The sequence below is a fragment of the Diabrotica virgifera genome, chromosome 1 (assembly GCF_917563875.1).
Source record: "Diabrotica virgifera virgifera chromosome 1, PGI_DIABVI_V3a".
Lineage (NCBI taxonomy): Eukaryota > Metazoa > Arthropoda > Insecta > Coleoptera > Chrysomelidae > Diabrotica > Diabrotica virgifera.
The window spans coordinates 117,215,805-117,234,849 of record NC_065443.1 but is presented as its reverse complement, the minus strand read 5'-3'; the positions used below and the strand labels follow the sequence as shown (position 1 = coordinate 117,234,849).

The 19,045-nt window shown below is 34.7% G+C and overlaps 1 protein-coding gene across 1 annotated transcript in view; it reads left to right on the top strand.

The window, feature by feature from the left end:
• LOC114349525 (palmitoleoyl-protein carboxylesterase NOTUM) overlaps positions 1 to 19,045 on the top strand; it is a 129,995-nt gene that overhangs the window by 87,483 nt on the left and 23,467 nt on the right. Inside the window, exons 2-3 of the mRNA XM_050659704.1 lie at positions 12,020 to 12,225; positions 16,505 to 16,653. Coding sequence (XP_050515661.1) covers positions 12,020 to 12,225; positions 16,505 to 16,653 — 355 coding nt within the window. The remainder of the gene's footprint in view (positions 1 to 12,019; positions 12,226 to 16,504; positions 16,654 to 19,045) is intronic.

The window sequence follows — 19,045 nt, the reverse complement described above, 5'->3', positions numbered from 1 at the left end:
TAAAACAAGATTCATAATGTAATATTAAAAAATTGGAGCTACTGTAATATGCGGTCTACCTATGCATATAGCTCTATTATAGTGTGCAGTGTACCGATCGCAATCTGAAAGTTCCTGAAAGATTTGCGCAAATTAATGAAATTCAAGGAAACTCTTAAAAAGGAAATTCAAGGAAAAAATATTTATTCACAAGTAATATAAATTGAAAATGAAAGGAGACTAATAATAATTTACAAAAAAAATGCCCCCCAACTATTTACAACAAAAATTTATATGTAACCTAATTATTTACAAAACGACACAATTACCAAAGAAAAAATTATTACGATTAAATTTAAGAGAGAAAGGCAGTCAACGAATCTAGCTTAAAAATGTCATGCAGGCACATTAACCAAGAAGATTATGGTGTGATTTATATAATATCTAGTAAATAAATAAGTTTATAGTATATTCCTGATTATTTCATTCCTAGGAGATTCTGACCAATAGAAATCTACATAAATCTAAATTAAATCGATAATTTTTGATAATTTCCAGATGCCCTTCGTTGCTACGAAAAAATACATTAAGTGACATTAATAACAATTAATGTTTTAAAAATGATAAAAGTGATGACTTTCAACCGTCAAATTAATATTTATAACCATGCCCCGTGCACTCTAATAAAAAAAATGTAATCGTATTTATTTTCCTTCCAATTTGTCAGAGGCGCTGATGTCGGCATCGTGATTGGTGGAAGATGACTTTTGACAAATCCTGCGCTATCTCGCAGCCTATCTGTGTTCAATGTTCAGTCATTATATGGTCGGTTAGGTGTTTGTGTTTGTGTCACCATAAAAAGCTGATATTCAGTTTTGTTTTTTGATATTTTTGTTATTTAGTAATCGAGTACCTTTTTAAAGGTAAGTTTTTCTGATTGTAAGGTAGAGATTTTATGATTGTAGGTACTGTTTATCCAACAGTTTTAAAATACACATTTTATTTCGCGTTTTGTTGTTAGGTCTAATGGCTCCGATCAGGTGTTGTGTGCAGACGGTGGAAAAATTCAACAAGTAAACATATTTTAATCCAAATTAAATACTCATATTTCTATGTAAAATGTCACATTATTGTATAAATAAAAAATTAAGAAACAAAAGTTGTTTGTCCGTATGGAGACTATGGCTATGATGTACCTAGCATGGAGGCTAGATTACGTCACTTTTCCTATCCAATCAACAACAAGAACTTTAAAATTTCATACCTATCATGTCGAAGCTAGAGACCACTTATGTGGAGGCCAGATTTGTAGTATCCTTCCAATTAACCAGGTGCTGAAATGGCGCTGAAATACGTGACATATTTTTTGAAGAGTTAGATCGCATTCTACCCAATCACACTTTTTTCTATGTTTATAACAACTGTGTATTTAATTGTAATAATTTCTACTTGCATAAATAAATTACAATAAAATTTTGGTGTTGAACAGTTTTATTCATGAAATAATCGCAACAAATTGTACTCGATCTCTAAAATTAATATATAATTTTTGCCCTCGTGACACTTTGATATAATTTCACTCGCCTTCTGCTCGTGAAATTAAAACTGTGAAAGTGTCACTCGGGAAAAATTCAATAATTTTAGAGATCTTGTGCAATTACTACTGAAAATGTTTATTACTACTTAGCAATAAACTGTTGCCTACAAACGGTTTGTTGCCTTTTATTATTGTATGCAAAACTTCTGAGAAAAGACTATAGTGTTGATCGGTGGACCGCAAGCTATAGCAGAACGCAACGGTAGACCGCACACTATAGTGGCATCAAAAAATATTTATGAGATTGAAAAGGAACATGGATGTCGATATTAAAAAGAATTATAGATTAATTTACAATTGCGAAAGCAGTAAAAATGCACATCGACATATCTACATAAAAACATCTTTCATTGGTTTGAACAGCCAGGGAATCCTTTTAGCCCTGTCGGGATACCATTTGACCTTGCATTAGGAGCTGCCCCAAATTTTATTTTTCTAATCTTTAGGGGGGGCAATAGTAGTATAAATTTAAAATCTCGACTGAATTTGACCGTTGCGTTAGCCGCCATCTTGATTTTAAACGAGAATTGTTTTTGCTCAATATCTCCGCCACTTTCAACTTTTCGACAAAAAGTTTAAGGACTGAAATTGTTGCAATTACGATGTACTACAATTTTTCGAGAGAACCAGTGGCGGGTCTATGAATGGAAAAATTCCCCCCAACGGGGTCCAAAATTAAAAAAAAATTGTTGAAATATTAAAATATGTTAGCTGACATGAAACTTAATTATCGACAGACAAATTCAACCAATAAAACCCGCTGGTTAATAAAATTAAGTTAACTTAATGCATATAAGTTATTATTTATGTCTTTTATGTACTTAGTTTGGTTGGTGTTTCATTGAAAGTTTCAAAAATTGTATAAAATATAATTCTCTTTATTTTTGTTAATTTACAATTATGTTGTAAAGTTAATAATAAATGAGAAAATTAAATAATTATGCTTCCCCTCTCGGAGAATATTGATCGCATAAAAAAAGAAATTGTAGGGAATTGCGTTTCCAACAATTTTAGTTCCTACCGTTTTTGTTGAAAAGTTGAAAATGGCGGAGATATTAAGCAACAACGGTTCTCCTTTAAAATCAATATGGCGGCTAATGCAACCGCGGAATTCAGTCGAGATTTTAAATTTACACTACTATTGATCTCCCCTAAAGGATAGAATTATAAAATTTGGGGCAGCTCGGAAAAAAGATTCAATTCAGTAATTATGCTCCCCCACCACTTTTTAATATCTTCTCACTTAACTCAGAAAATATCAACCGCATGAAAAAAATTGTTAAAAAGAAATTGTAGGAAATCATATTTGGAACAAGTTGAAAATGGCGTAGATATTGAGCAAAAACAATTGATACAAAATCAATCAGGTCTTACGCTCGCGCCATTATCGCATACATACTACTTTAAATATTAACTTTAGCAAAAAAATGAAAGAAACTAAAATTGTGTAGAATTCAATTCTCTCTATTTTTGTATAGGAACATTTTTGTCGTAAAACTAACAATAAACGAGATAATTCAATAATTATGATTTATGTATATATAACTGTCACTATTTTCCGCCATAACTCGGAAAATATCGATGGCACGAAAAAATTGTAAAAATAGAAATAATAGAAAATTACATTTTCAACAATTTTGGTTGTTATACTTTTTGTCGAAAAGTTGAAAATGGAGGAGATATTGAGAAAAATGGTTCTCGTTTAAAATCAAGATGGCGGCTAACGCAATGGGGGAATTCAGTCGAGATTTCAAACTTACACTAATATTGACCCCCTCTAAAGATTAAAAAAATAAAATTAGGGGGTAGCTCGTAAAGCAAGGTTAGGCCTGTTATTCGTCTAACCCGACTGGACTATTTGTAAATTGTCTCTTGGTCCTTATCAAAAATTGGTGCAAAAATCAATTAAAAATATCGGTTATAGAGATCAACAGTAGCTCCCACCTCTATCAGTACTCCAACTTCTGAGCCGTTTTGTGTTTGCGCGTTGAGTCGGTATTAAAGATCCCTTTTTTGAACTTGGTCTTAATTTTATCATAATATCACAAGCCAGCCGACTGATTTGAATACTTGAAATATCTCCTTATAAATGAAGTATTTGAAAGGAACTGGTTAGATCAAAGGCGGCAAATGCAGGACCGACTTTTAATTATTTACTATGTAGATTTATTTAATAAGTGGATGATGATGGTACAGTGGCTTGACTTCCAAAGATTAGTCGTTGTGGCTAAGATTTCGACAACCGGAATATAAAAGAGATGCGTTTCCGGTAATCTATATACAGGGACTATCTGTGAAGAAATGAAATTTTGGTATCTAATAACTAACTAAACTGGAAATTTCGTGTTCTTTTTCACAGTGGTGAGGTTTTTGTTTGTTTGTCTGTCTGTTTGTTTAAATTGTAACAAACAGCATTTATTAGGTACATGAAATGAATATTTTCTTCTTGGTTAACGGATTCCTCCGAACGGTTACTGTTTGTTACTGCTAAGTGTTCGTTAGTATCATCTCCTATTCAGACAAACTAGTGCTTGCAATTGCTTCATCGCAACAATTTCTTATTCTACTTGACGTGCTCATCCGGGACGAATGTGGGCGATCATCATTGTAATCCTTATCTTATCTGCAGCAGTGCAGAGAAGCTGCACAGATGTTGTGTTGAACCAGGTTCTGAGGTTCTTTAACAAGGACCTTCTTCTTCCTGGACCCCGCTTTCCAAATATCCTTGCAACAATTTCCATATGTTGCCATGTAAATAAAGCAAAGCAAAGTGTATAGCAAGCGTTAGATGAAATTTAATTAGCTGTCAACCTAGTGATCTGTTCTACACTAGCTACTTCTTTTTAGAGTCAACATTATACTTCCATCTGATGTTTTGAATATCGTATTTCGGAATTTTCTAGTCTGTGTAGGTGCAGTTAATAATGAGCCCACTGAAAGATTGTATGAAGATACTGATGGAATGTTTGCCGTTTTTACTTAGAACTCTTTAATTCGCTTATTGCGTTGAATCACTCCGGATTCTTCTCGTGTATTGTCAAAGTTTGTTGTATGAAAAAAAAACAATAAAATCCTTTATAAAAGGTATGTATTTAAAATCCCTAAAAAGAGCTACATCACAGAACTAGTTTTCGATTGGTTGACCAATCATCATCAGTGCTTACGTGAAATTTACATGCTAACCACCAAGATATAGTATTACAAGGATATATAATAAGTGACAGTCACTTGCTGCCATACTGTCATCATGTGAACAAGTCAAACCATAGCTCAGATATTTATTACCTGGGGCGTACTAATGGAATATTTTAAACATCCATGCTTAAGTTCGCATTTTTAACCGATGTTTCCTTGACGGATTACTTGTAAAGGGTTTTTACCCACATATTTTTGTAATAATATATCTTGGTGGTTAGCATGTCAATTTCACGTAAGCACTGATGATGCTTGGTCAACCAATCGAAAACTAGTTCTGTGACGTAGCCCTTTTTAGGGATTTTAAATATATACCTTTTATAAAGGATTTTATTGTTTTTTGTATTACATGGTATACAGCCAACTACAGGAAAACTTTTTACAGGAAAACTTTTTCCTTGTGGATTTTTATTGTATGACTTAGTTTTCGTTACAATTTTCTTTCACTTCCGATCTCTGCATAGGTCCCTTCAGTTTAACACTACTTGGTATTTACCTCTAGGTCGTCTCCTTAGTCTCTCAGTTCATGGCTTCCATCTGGTGCCTTCATAATCAGTAGGTCGTTTTTTCTTCTCTCTATGTGTTCCAGCCATCTTGGTCTTGGCGCTTTAGTAAATTATACTATATCTTCTTCCTTCATTATGTCCCTCATTTCATGGTTCAATCTTCTTCTCTCTGTTTCCAATCTTATCGGGCCTATAATTCTTCTTCAGATTTTTCTGTCGAATATTCCTAATCTGTCTTCATCTTCATCTGTAGGGTAAATTCTCTTAGCTGTGTATGTGTTACTGGTCTGATTGCAACTCTCTGTATTTTCAGTTTTGTATTTCTCGATAAGTTCTTATCCTTCATTAGCCTATGGTATCTCCAGTATGTTTTGTTGCCTACTAATACATGCTCCGTTACTTTCATTACTTCTCTTATTTTTGCCATTCACAATCACTTCCAAGTATTTAAATTGTTGATCTCTTTCAAATGTGTAGTTTTCTTCTTGATTCCCTCGTCTATCCCTCGTTATATCTTCTCTTCTAGAACAGATTAGATATTTTGTTTTTCCTTTGTTAATTTCTAGACCTCTTTTCCTTGGTTCATTTGCCAGGATTGTTAACGCTTCTTTTAATATTTCCTTATCTCCTTTCATAAGAACTATGTTATCATCTTTTAACGCTACTATTTTCAATTCCTCTGACCTTGATTGTTTCTTCTACTGCTATGTTGAGTAGTATGATTGATAGGGAATCATCTTATCGCTTTCTATTGTAATTTTACTTATGTTTGTTATGTATGTTTGATAAGAAAATTTAATATTTTATAAACAATATTTAATTTTGCTAACAGTACACTTATGTACTACACTTAATTCTTGAATCTAGCACCCAATTGTTACTCAAAAACTAGTCAAAGTTCTCATGAAGATTCTGTTTAAATTTATCCTTTTGTTTTGTTAAAATGCCATAACAAAATAGTTTAAGACAATATTCTTTTGTTGGTAAATTTTTAAGTTGCTGAGCATCAACGACATACATTTTAATAGATTCTACTGAGATTTTTCAAGTACTTCGGCCTACTAGACATAACGTTAATTTAATATACCTGCTCTTTCAGAATGAAATAATAATTGGACGTAATAACAGTGCCCTGAAGAAGATATAAATGTGGCAATACATCAAAGAAACATCTGGTTCATCAGCGGCGTTATTTATTTGGCGTTTAAAGAACGCTTGTTGAATTTGGATCGTTTGATGTGAACAACTATCTGTAGGTAGCTTAGAAGAATGTACTGCAAAGGACCATGTAGTCTACTATTTCCTACATCTTTGAACTCATATTTTTACTCTGAATAGCGAGCGTCTCACACATGAGCCTGCAATTTGTCATCAAAGTTGACAAGAGCGTTCATTACAAGGCAACAAAATCAGAAAAGCATCAGATTGTATAATTTAGTTAGTTTACAAAGTATGTGGAATTTTCTTCTTTTTACTTTGTCGTTACAATGTAGATAGTAGAGCCATCATTACTTGTGCCTTTTATAGGGCCGGTATTAGTAACGTTTGTCTGATTACTAAACTCAATAAAAAACATATCGGAGATACATAATTTGATATTAACCCTTTCAGTCACAGCATCCTACTACGAGGACACAAACTTGTTCATCATCAATTTGCCGAATAGTGGCATATACATCATCATCATTCACTTTGCCTTATCCCTATGCGGGGTCGGCTTCCCTAATTGCATTTCTTCACACAATTCTATCTTGGGTCATATCAATGTTAATCCCCTTTACCAACATTTCCTGCCTTATCGTCTCCCCCCCAGGTCTTCTTTGGTCTTCCTCTTATACTCCTTCCAGGAATATCCACTTCAGCTATTCTTCGTATTGGGTGATTAACGTCTCGACGTTGAACATGACCAAACCATCTTAACCTATGCTCTCTCATTTTGGTATCAATTGGTGCCACACCTAGACTTCCCCTAATATACTCATTTCTAATTTTATCCTTCTTTGTCACTCCACTCATCCATCTAAACATTCTCATTTCCGCCACATGCATTCGTTGTTCGTCTTTCTTTTTCACTGCCCAATATTCAGTTCCGTACATCATAGCCGGTCTTATGACTGTTTTATAGAATTTTCCCTTCAGCTTCATTGGAATTTTTCTGTCACACAACACACCACTCGCTTCTTTCCACTTCATCCATCCAGCCCTAATTCTACTGCATGCATCTCCATCTATTTCTCCATTACTCTGTAATACCGATCTTAGGTACTAAAAAAAACTATTGCTTTTCACAATCATTTCACCATCCAAAGATACCATTTTATTTGTAGTAACTCCATCTTTAAATGAACATTCCAAATACTCTGTTTTTGTCCTACTAAGTTTTAAACCTTTTTCCTCCAGAGCTTGTCTCCACTGTTATAGTTTTTGTTCTAAGTCTCTTTCACTATTTCCTATTAACACTACATCATCAGCATACATTAGGCACCATGGAATGCTACCCTGTAGTTTCGCTGTTATCTGGTCCAAATCTAATGAGAATAAATAAGGACTAAGCACGAACCTTGGTGAAATCCTACTGGCACCTGAAATTTATCAGTCTCTCCCACACCTGTCCTAACAATAGTCGTTACTCCCTTATACATATCTCTCACAATCTTTACATATTCGCCAGGGACTCCTTTCTTATTGAGTGCCCACCACAGAATCTCTCGAGGAACTCGATCATATGCTTTCTCAAGATCAGTGAATACCATATGAGCGTTGGTCTCTTTATTCCTGTATTTTTCCATCAGTTGCCTTACAATGAAAATTGTATCTGTTGTTGATCTGAGCCTGCATAAAGCCAAATTGATTATATATCGGATATTTCAGTCTATCAGTCTATCGATTACTTACAATTATATCAAAAAGTAAGGAGGTGCTTACTGAAGAGGAAATCTTCGCCCATCTGGAAAATGACGATAACTCAAAATTTAATAAGCCAAAAAAATGAGGAATAAAAATATTTGCCTGATAATAATATTTGAGGAATAAAAATATTTGAATAAAAATATTCTTGCTGGACTGTATGACTTTATAATTTACGAAGGAGCAACTATCGAGATAATTATAATAAACTTGACCATGTTTGGCGCAGAAACTGAAACAGTAATGCAGCTACTTACAGCAGAGAATCACAGAAAAAAACCATGAACTGTACCTACTTAATTCGAAAAAAATATTTTTGCTGTTGGGATTGTAAGAGTCAACAGATTTGCTAAACCTCCACTAAAAATCAACAAAGACATGAAAACAGTGAGAAGAGGTATTTGTGATACACTTGTAAGTAAAGACTAAGTGGTCATCACGAAATGGTTTGATAATAAACCAGTGATTGTTGCATCTAACTTTGTGGGTAAAGGATAACTGGACAACTGCCAAAGATATGACATCATCATTCTCTTTGCCTTTATCTTATCCCTATGCGGGGTCGGCTTCCCTAATTGCATTTCTCCATACGATTATATCTTGGATCATATCAATATTAATCCCGTTTACCAACATGTCCTGCCTAATCGTCTCCCCCCACGTCTTCTTTGGTCTTCCTCTCCTACTCCTTCCAGGAATCTGCACTTGAGCAATTCTTCGTATTGGGTGATTAGCGTCTCGACGTTGAACATGACCAAACCATCTCAACCTACGCTTTCTCATTTTGGCATCAATTGGTGCCACACCTAGACATCCCCTAATATACTCATTTTTAATTTTATCCTTTCTTGTCACTCCACTCATCCATCTAAGCATTCTCATCTCCGCCACATGCATTCGTTGGTCCTCTTTCTTTTTCACTGCCCAACATTCAGTTCCGTACATCATAGCCGGTCTTATGGCTGTTTTATAGAATTTTCCTTTCAGCTTTATTGGAACTTTTCTGTCACACAACACACCACTCGCTTCCTTCCACTTCATCCATCCAGCCCTAATTCAACTGCATGCATCTCCATCTATTTCTCCATTACTCTGTAATACCAATCCCAGGTACTTAAAACTATTGCTTTTTACAATCAGTTCACCATCCAAAGATATCATTTTATTTGTACTAACTCCATCTTTCTAAATGTCTCTAAATGAACATTGCAAATACTCTGTCTTTGTCTTACTAAGTTTTAAACCTTTTTCCTCCAGAGCTTGTCTCCACTGTTCCAGTTTTTGTTCTAAGTCTCTTTCACTATCCTACTAACACGACATCATCAGCATACATTAAGCACCATAGAATGTTACCTTGTAGTTTCGCTGTTGTCGAAATACGAGCCTTGGTGCAATCCTACTTTCACATGAAATTGATCAGTCTCTCCCACACCTATCCTAACACTAGTCGTTACTCCCTCATACATATAGGTTTGAAGACGCTTCTGCTTTGGCTTTTGCTACTGCTACTTTCGCTTCCTTTTTCGCCACCATATAGTTTTGAACACCTTCTTGCCACCTTTCTTGCCACTTTTTATATAATTTTTCCTTCTCTTTTATTTTTCCTTGTACTTCATTTGACCACCACCAAGTCTCTTTATCCTCAAACTTTTTTCCTGACATTTTCCCAAGTATTTCAATAGCAGTACCTCTAATACTACCGGCCATATTTCTCCAAATTGTATTAGGGCTTCCTTTCATGTTCCAACATATTTTGGCTACTATTCTTTTCCTGAATAAACCTTCTTTCTCATCTTTTGGCATCCACCACTTGATTTTTTGTGGTCCTCTCCGATATTTTGGTTTAGCTTCACTTTTTACTTCAATGTCCAGAACAAGCAGCTTATGTTGTTTACTTACTGTCTCACTAACTAGTACCTTGCAGTCCTTGCATTCACGTATGTCTTCTTTCCTTATCATGAAATAGTCTATTTGGGATTGATGTTGTCCACTTTTGTACGTAATAAGTTGAGTTTCTCTCTTTTTAAAGAATGTGTTAACAATCGCCATATCTAGTGCTGCTGCTAATTCAAGCATATCATCTCCAGCTTCATTTGTAGTTCCAAAGCCTAATCCCCCATGTATTGCTTCGTATCCTGCCTTGGCTTGGCCCACATGTGCATTGCCTGCAACTGCCAAAGATATGACAAAAGGAATAAACAATATAATGATGTACTTTAACTAAGAGTAGTCCAAGTCCAAGAAAATGGACTCTCCTATGAGTACCTATGGACTAGGTTTGATGGATATATACATTTACCTACTTTTTATAACAATCTAGTATATGCAAGTCTCAAAAGTGTAACGTACATCTTTGTATGAATAAGAGTAAAATAAATTAATTATTTTGTAATGAGTTTTACCTTGATTTCCTCATAATATAAATATAATATAACAATGTTACTAACAGGACGGTTTTGATGTCATTTTTGAATCTGATACAATTTATGATATTCATAATAAAGACGTATCAGTAACATCATTAGATATACGTCCAAAAGGGACTTAAATTTCATCCTTTGATTTCAATGTTCCTTTTATGTAATTTAATGAACGATCCTCAAGAAAGTCGACCCTAAAGGTGTTACAAATAATAATATTAATTGCCTTATTTATGTACATATACAGGGTGTAACAAAATACAGGTCATAAATTAAATCAGTTTTGATTGAACAGTTCGATTGAACCTAACTTACCTTAGTCCAAATGAGCATACAAAAAAAGTTATAGCCCTTTGAAGTTACAAGATAAAAATCGATTTTTTCCGATATATCTAAAACTATTAGAGATTTTTTAATGAAAATGGACACGTGGCATTCTTATGGCAGGAACATTTTTAAAATAAATTATAGTTAAATTTGTGCACCCCATAAACATTTTATGGGGTTTTGTTCCCTTAAACCCCCCCCCCAAACTTTTTTGTACGTTCCAATTAAATTATTGTTGTGCTACCATTAGTTAAACACAATGTTTTTTAAACTTTTTTGCCTCTTAGTACTTTTTGGAAAAGCTAGTTTTTATCGAGATATTTTGAATATTTGTCAAATCCACCACATATTTGTATACTGTTACGTACGATTGTAGAGACCTGGTAATAATATGAAATTTTTTTTATAAATTACAGTTTGAGGTATATTTTGAACCATATTAGAAAAGAAGCCACATCTCGATAAAAGGTGCCTCATCGGAAAAATACTAAGTAGAAAGATGAAAACTGGTATATTTATTTATATTCCAGAGATTAATCGATTTCATTAATGGCGAATTTCTAGTACCGGTCATAGGCGTCCGTTTTGGGTAGGTCAACGTAATTTGTGTTTCATCGTTCATCAAATCATGCAAGTCAGCAGTGTATAAATTAAACAAACGGGGGCTTAAAATAGAGCCTTGCGGAAGCCCGAGTTTTGGGGGGTTTAAGGAAACAAAACCCCCATAAAGTTTTTATGGGGTGCACAAATTTAACTATAATTTATTTTTAAAATGTTCCTGCCATAAGAACGCCACGTGTCCATTTTCATTAAAAAATCTCTAATAATTCTCGATATATCGAAAAAAAAATCGATTTTTATCGTGTAACTTCAAAGGGCTGAAACTTTTTTTGTGTGCATATTTGTACTAAGGTAAGTTAGGTTCAATCGAACTATTTTTGGACCCAGAATATGTGATTTAATTTATGACCTGTATTTTTGTTACACCCTGTATAAGTAAACCGAATTATTAAAAAAAGAAAATTTATTGGTCGATAACTGGAAATTTAAAAAAATAACTAGAAATATATAGTCTTTTTTTATTCCAGATATTTTCCTTGTGGTTTGGGATGTGCCTAGCCTTCCACGGTGGTCAAGGTGAAGTGACAGTTCAACAACCAATCTACACGAATACCATTCAAAGGTTCGACCACAGCAGCGATCACAACGGAACGCATGAAAACGAAGTCAAAGCTTTAAAGAAGGTGTTTCTGTCCAATAGATCTATTACATGCAACGATGGATCACAAGCTGGGTGAGTCTACTAAGAAACTACTAGAAGCAGAACCGTAACCATAAACGAATTGTACCTGTACATTTATCAATCAACGGTATAACTGTTAAATAGCATTAGGCATACTCACTGTTTATTAAGTTTAAACATTCCTATGACTATATCAAAACATGTATGATCATCATCATAAATATCGTTATAACCCTTAGTGAGTCTTTGCCACGTTTACCATTGCCTTCCATGTTTGTCGGTCCTGTGGCACTATTTCTCATTGTCTCGCTCCCATTTTCTCTAGATCTCTACAGACCTTAGTGTGTAGACTATGAGACGGGTTATGAGAATAGCCGCATTCTAATTATAACATAACATTCTTGCTTTGCGACGCCGATAGTAATATCGAATATCGTATCCAAACTTTTTAAAAATATGTCACCTTAGCTGATAAAAAATATACCTAATAAGTAATTAAATTTTTTCATTATTAGTTTTCTAAGAATTTAAACACCACAAATCTTATCGGTATATAGAATAGTAAGACTATTATGTATTGTTTTTGATGAGTGTGCTATGAGGTCCCTCGGTTAAACAAAATTTGCCGAAACAGCGCGTATAATATTTAAAAGTATGTAAGTACCCTAACAAAATACCGAAATAGTATTTAATAACGATATACACTTCTCCAAAAAATTTACGCACCACCTTATAAACGGGTCATTGTTAATGGCTCGAATTTCCTAAACCTGTTGTCCGATTTAAGTGATTTTTAATATGTTGTGTTATTTTTATAAATATCACTTTAATAATATTGTTTCTAGACAAATCAATTATTGCCATTGTACACCGGGTATAGGTACCAATCAAACTGTGTTTTTTCTCAGAGCTAGCATCACTCTGTGGAATATTCTAGGATGTATAAAATACTGAAATTAAAACAATAGCCTCATATTTTTTTAACATTATGTTTTTTTATTCATTCGCTTATATTGGATAATAAAATACATAAGTTTCTAATAAACTTTAGTTAGTTAGAACATAGGCACGGATCACTTAGCTCGTGGGTTCAAACCCCACCCGATGTCAATTGTCTAGATTAGTAATTCTCAATATTTTTGAGTCATGTACCACAAAATACTTTTTATTATTTTTGTTACCACCTAACTGAAATCACCTAGCTAGGTAATCTAATTAACTATAATAATTGTGGTGCTGATTTTGGCTGTTTTTGCGTTTTGTGTACCACCGCAAATAATGATATGTACCACCAGTGGTACATGCACCACAGATTGAGAACCGCTGGTCTAGATATTTATTAATTTGGCTGGTCTTTACTATGGCTATGATCTTCCAGCTTAAAATGTACCTCTCTGTTAGGTTGTTCAAAGATATGCAATAGGCTAATAGGCAACTCCGAAACTTGCAAGATTCTTGCTTCAAGACCAAGACCAAGAACGGGAGCGCAATACCAAGACTAGGTGTACTGGCGCAAACCAAGACCAAGTCTCGTCTTGGTCTTGCATTTGGGCAACACTATGTTATACATATTTATATTCCAAACAAAAACTGCCCTACTATTAGTTTAAGAGCTAGAGCCGAAAAATCATCGTCATAAGTAATATGGAGTTTGGCATGTGAAATGTGTCTATCGTATATTGATAATTATGACCCCTTTCAGGCTGACACCTCAGTGGATACAGGAAGTAGCAATAAGGGATGAAAGGAGAAAGTTAGTTATAGTCTTTAAAGGTTTTCACCTACTATTTTGTTAAAACTCCATCAATTTGCATGAAAATTGGTGACTAGTTAGAGCATACCCCAAGAAATAAAAATGATTTGGTGCCAACTTGCACTTTTACCCTGGGGGTGGATACCACCCCTTCTCGGGGGTGAAAACTATTTTATTAAAAATAACCCCACAAATCGATAGAGGGACAAATTATAAGTAAAATTTGTTATATCATGTTATTAAAATAAATCAATACTTTTTGAGTTATTAAAGATCAAAGATTTGTCTGTTTAAGAGCACATGCGTGAAGTTACGGATGATAAAAAGAACATATTAATTAATTGTATGTTACTAAAATATTATTTTTATATTATTTCGATATTATAAATTTAGCAAAAGTGTATTCGAATATGTCAAATGTACCCATTATTGAACACCCCCAGTTTCTGGACATATTCAGTTAATATTGATAGAAAAAATTCAATATCGAAATAATATAATAATAATATTTTACTAACATACAATTAATTAATATGTTCCTTTTATTATCCGTAACTTCACGCATATGCTCTTAAATAGACAAATATTTGATCTTTAATAACTCAAAGAGTATTGATTTATTTTAATAACATGATATAACAAATGTTACTTAAAATTTGTCCCTCTATCGATTTATGGGGTTATTTTTAATAAAATTGTTTTCACCCGCGGGAAGGGGTGGTATTCATTACCAGGGTAAAAGTGCAACTTGGCACCAAATCAGTTTATTTCTTGAGGTATGCTGTCACTAGTCACCAATTTTCTTGCAAATCGATGGAGGTTTAACAAAATAGGAGGTGAAAACCTTTATTGACTGCACTAACTTTCCCCTTTCATCCGTTATTGCTACTTCCTGTATCCACTGAGGTGTCAGCCTGAAAGAGGTCAGCATATTACTTATGACGATGATTTTTCGGCTCTAGCTCTCCGTCTATATGAGGAGGAGAAATAAAAAAGAAAAGAAGAGGATGACGACGAAATAAATAGAGATATGTTTTAGAGGTACATCAAAGCAATTTGAATAGCAGATTGGAAAGAATAACCGGATTTAGCCGAAAAAAGTATTGATTTTCTTTTAATCGGTTTTTCTATCTGTTTTTTTTTATATTAATCAAACAGTATAGGACAAAATTGGGGTGGATACATTTTCATGTAATTTTCTTTTTATAAATAAAGTTGTGTAACATGCATGATGCAGCTCTTTTCATTTGAAATTTTTCCGATTTTAAAGCTGCTTATGACAGTGTATTAAGACCAAGTCTCTACAACGCTATGAATGAGTTAGGAATTCCAAAAAAACTCATATGCATGATAAAAGTGACAATGGCGAAGATGATATCAGCAGTAAAAATTCAAAACGACTCGTCAACCCCATTTGAAATACATAGGGGGTTAAGGCAGGGAGATGCGCTGGCGTGTCAACTTTTTAATGTAGCATTAGAAAAAGTCGTACGAGACGCTAATATAGATAGCAGAGGAACAATATTCACTAGATCTGTCCAAATTCTAGCATATGCAGACGACGTGGACATTATAACAAGAACCAGAGCGAGAACTGCGGAAATCCTAACCGAGCTAGTAGCAGCAGCAGAACAAATGGGGTTACATATAAATCGAAACAAAAGAAAATTCATGGCGACTAACACAAACACAAGAACTGGAAATATTGACGCAGATCTAATCATCAATGACCAAAACTTCTAAGCGGTCAAAGAGTTCATATATCTAGGGACATCGGTTAACCCCAATAATAACACATCAGAGGAAATAAAAAGACGAATAATAATTGCAAACAGGTGTTATCATAGTCTATCAAAGTACTTAGCTAACAAACGTCTGTCTCAAAAAACTCGTATAAGGCTGTATAGAACATTGATAGTCCCCGTTCTCACATATGGATCAGAGGCATGGACGCTAACTAAAACAGATGAATCCGCTCTGTCGATTTTTGAAAGAAAGGTGCTACGTAAGATATTCGGAGCGGTCTGTGAGAACGGAATATGGAGGCGTAGATATAACTTTGAACTGCAGAATATCTACAAGCATACGTTTGGTGGAAAAGATATTATCACTATAATTAAGCGAAACCGCCTGCAGTGGGCAGGACATGTAGCCCGGGCCCCTGAATCGAACATGATAAAAAAGATTCTAACAGCGCAACCCGTGGGAATGCGAAGACGGGGTAGACCAAAGCTGAGGTGGATGGACGGAGTAACACAGGATGCCGAGAAGATCGGAGTCGGCAACTGGAAAATGCAAGCAAGGGACAGAACAGAATGGCGTAGAAAGCTTGAGAAGGTCGAGGCCCTCTAAGGGCGGTAGCACCAAGATGATGATGATGATGAAATTTTTCCGAGTAAAGCACTTTTCCGTTTTCCATCAAATATTGATCCCATATATTATTGCTAGCCCACTCCACGTCAATTAAAAATTTTATCCAATATTGCAGTCTATTAAAAGGTTTGAAAAACCAAACCCACAAGAAATTACTTAAAAGCGATTTTTTAAAATTTACTAAAAAATAAAGATTTGTTGCAGATTTTACCTGAGACGATCGCACTCTAGCACAAAGTGGATCATTTTCCTGGAGGGAGGATGGTATTGTTACGATGTACATACATGTCGAAATCGATGGTTGAAACAAAGACATTACATGACCTCATCGAAGTGGCCAGAGACTAAAGACGGTAAGCTACTATTATTGTTGAAGTAACTTATTTACATCACAAGACCCTATAATATACTACGACTACTACTACTATCGGTTTACAGCGTTCTCCGACGCCTTCCGACTCCTTAAGGCCATTTTTATCTGTTTAGCCATAACCTTAAGGGATTTCTCTTTCCTCTAGTTCTTTTTCAATTCCCTCCCTCCAGCTTCTTCCTTCTTCTCGGCCTTCCTATTTTCCTTCTCTCTTGTGGTGTCCACGTCAAAATCTGTTTAGGGATCGTGTCATCTAGCATTCTCTGTACATGGCCGTACCATATGAGTTGTTTTATTTTTATGTCATCAATTATTGTATGTGTGAATCATTTCTCATATTCTCTCATTTGGTATTCGATCTCTTCTTGATTTGCATGCTGCTCTTCTCCAGAAGTCCATTTCTGTTACTAGTAACATTTTCTCTGTTCTTTGTTTCAGTGGCCAAACTTCACTGCCATATGTGACTATACTTTTATGTATGGTATTGTATATGAGCTGTTTGTTCGCTTTAGATATTGTTTGGTCCCACAGAATGCCGTTCATCACGGATACGGCTTTTCTTCCATGTATGTTTCTCTCTTTAATAGCAGCATCGAGTGTTCCATCTTGATTTATCTTCATGCCCAGGTACTTGTATTTATTAAAGTGTTTAATTTCTACCCCATCGTCTAATGCATTTAACTGCTTTGTTCCTAAAATACATATGGCTCCAGTTTTCCTAGTGTTGACTTCGAGACCCCATTTGCTTTAGTCTTCTATAAGCTTCCGTGTCATGTAACTCAAGTCGTCATGATCCTGAGCAATCAGAATTTGGTCATCAGCGAAAAAAAGTGTATAGTGTTGTCTCGTCTTTCAGAGGGATGCCAATATATTTTCTTTTCCACAGCTTGAGTGCTTGTTCCAGATAAATTTTGAAAAGGGTAGGCGAAATGCAGCAACCCTGCTTAATTTCGCGGCCTTAAATTCCTCAGACATCCATGATCCAGTTTTAATGTTTGCAGTCGTTCCATTATACAGACTTTGGACTACTTTGATAAGACCATGTTTAATGTTGGTTTGCTGTAGGGTTGACCATAGTTTGCTGAGAGTCACACTGTCATATGCTTTTTGTAAGTCTACGTAAACTTTTTGTAGGGCCTACAAGACCCTATATAAAATCCATTTCTCTATGACAAAATGATAAGTCCCAGACCCAAAAATCTGAAGACCTCAACCGTAGAACCAATTTCTGGATACAACCTCAATCTGTGTCTTCTACAATTTACAAAGCAAGAAAATCTACATTTTTTTACCTAGACGAATGGACGGAAGGTGACTGCATATTGTAAAAGACTCTTTCGTCTGATTTATTCATCGTCTGCTTGCTTTGTAAATTGAAGAAGGCACAGATTCCACGGTAGAGGTCTTCAGATTTTCGAATTTTCATTTCCTTAATAGATGTCGCTACAGCGTCCGAAAAGAGAATTATCTAACAATAAAACACTGAAAACGTTTGTTTTCTATACTTCCACAAAATTTATTATAACTATGTGACTACAGCTGTTTCGGCAGAGTGCCTTTCTCAAGTGATTTATTTTACTATGGGTTTGCCTTTTCAAAGTCTTTAACTGAAGAGGTTGAGGAGTGGGGAGCTGTTTGTCTCGAGTTGGTCATTCAGAATTATATCTGTATTTTTTAATTTATTAATTTCCATAGATTCTAATAAAGATAGCTTAAGGCCTTTATTTTGAATATGCAGAATTTGAAACTCTTCATTAAAAGAATGATTATGATCTAGAAGGTGAAGTGCGTATGTAGAAGTGTCTGTTTTTCTGTTGTTGAAAGCCCTTTTGTGTTCTGCCAGTTTGACCGATGTAAGTTTTCGGACAGTCACCACAAGTTAGTTTGTAGACACCACTCTGTAGTTGTTTTCTCTTTCGGCTCTTATTGTTCTTAATATATTTGCTTAAGTTGTTGTTAGTTGTGAAAGCTGGTGTTATTCTTTTTTTATGTATCTGGCTATTGTTGTTGTTATCTTGCCAGTATATGTGATAGAGCAGAAGGTACTGGGTTCTTTCTATGGTGGTGGATAGACTAATTTCAGGGCTTTCTTATAGAGTTTTTGGTTTAAAATTTTATTAATTGTTTGTTCGTTATAGCCATTGTTTACTTCTTTTTGTTTAATGATGTTCATTTCTATTTCGAAGTTATTTTTTGACATGGGAATTTCTGTCAGTCTATGTATCATGCTATGGCAGGCTGCTAATTTGTGTTGTGTAGGATGGGATGATGTGTCAGTGTATAGTTGTGTCAGTATGGGTAGGTTTATGATATACGGTTGTTGTGTAGTCTGGTAATTGTTACATCTAGAAAGTTTATGGACTTATTATGTTCTG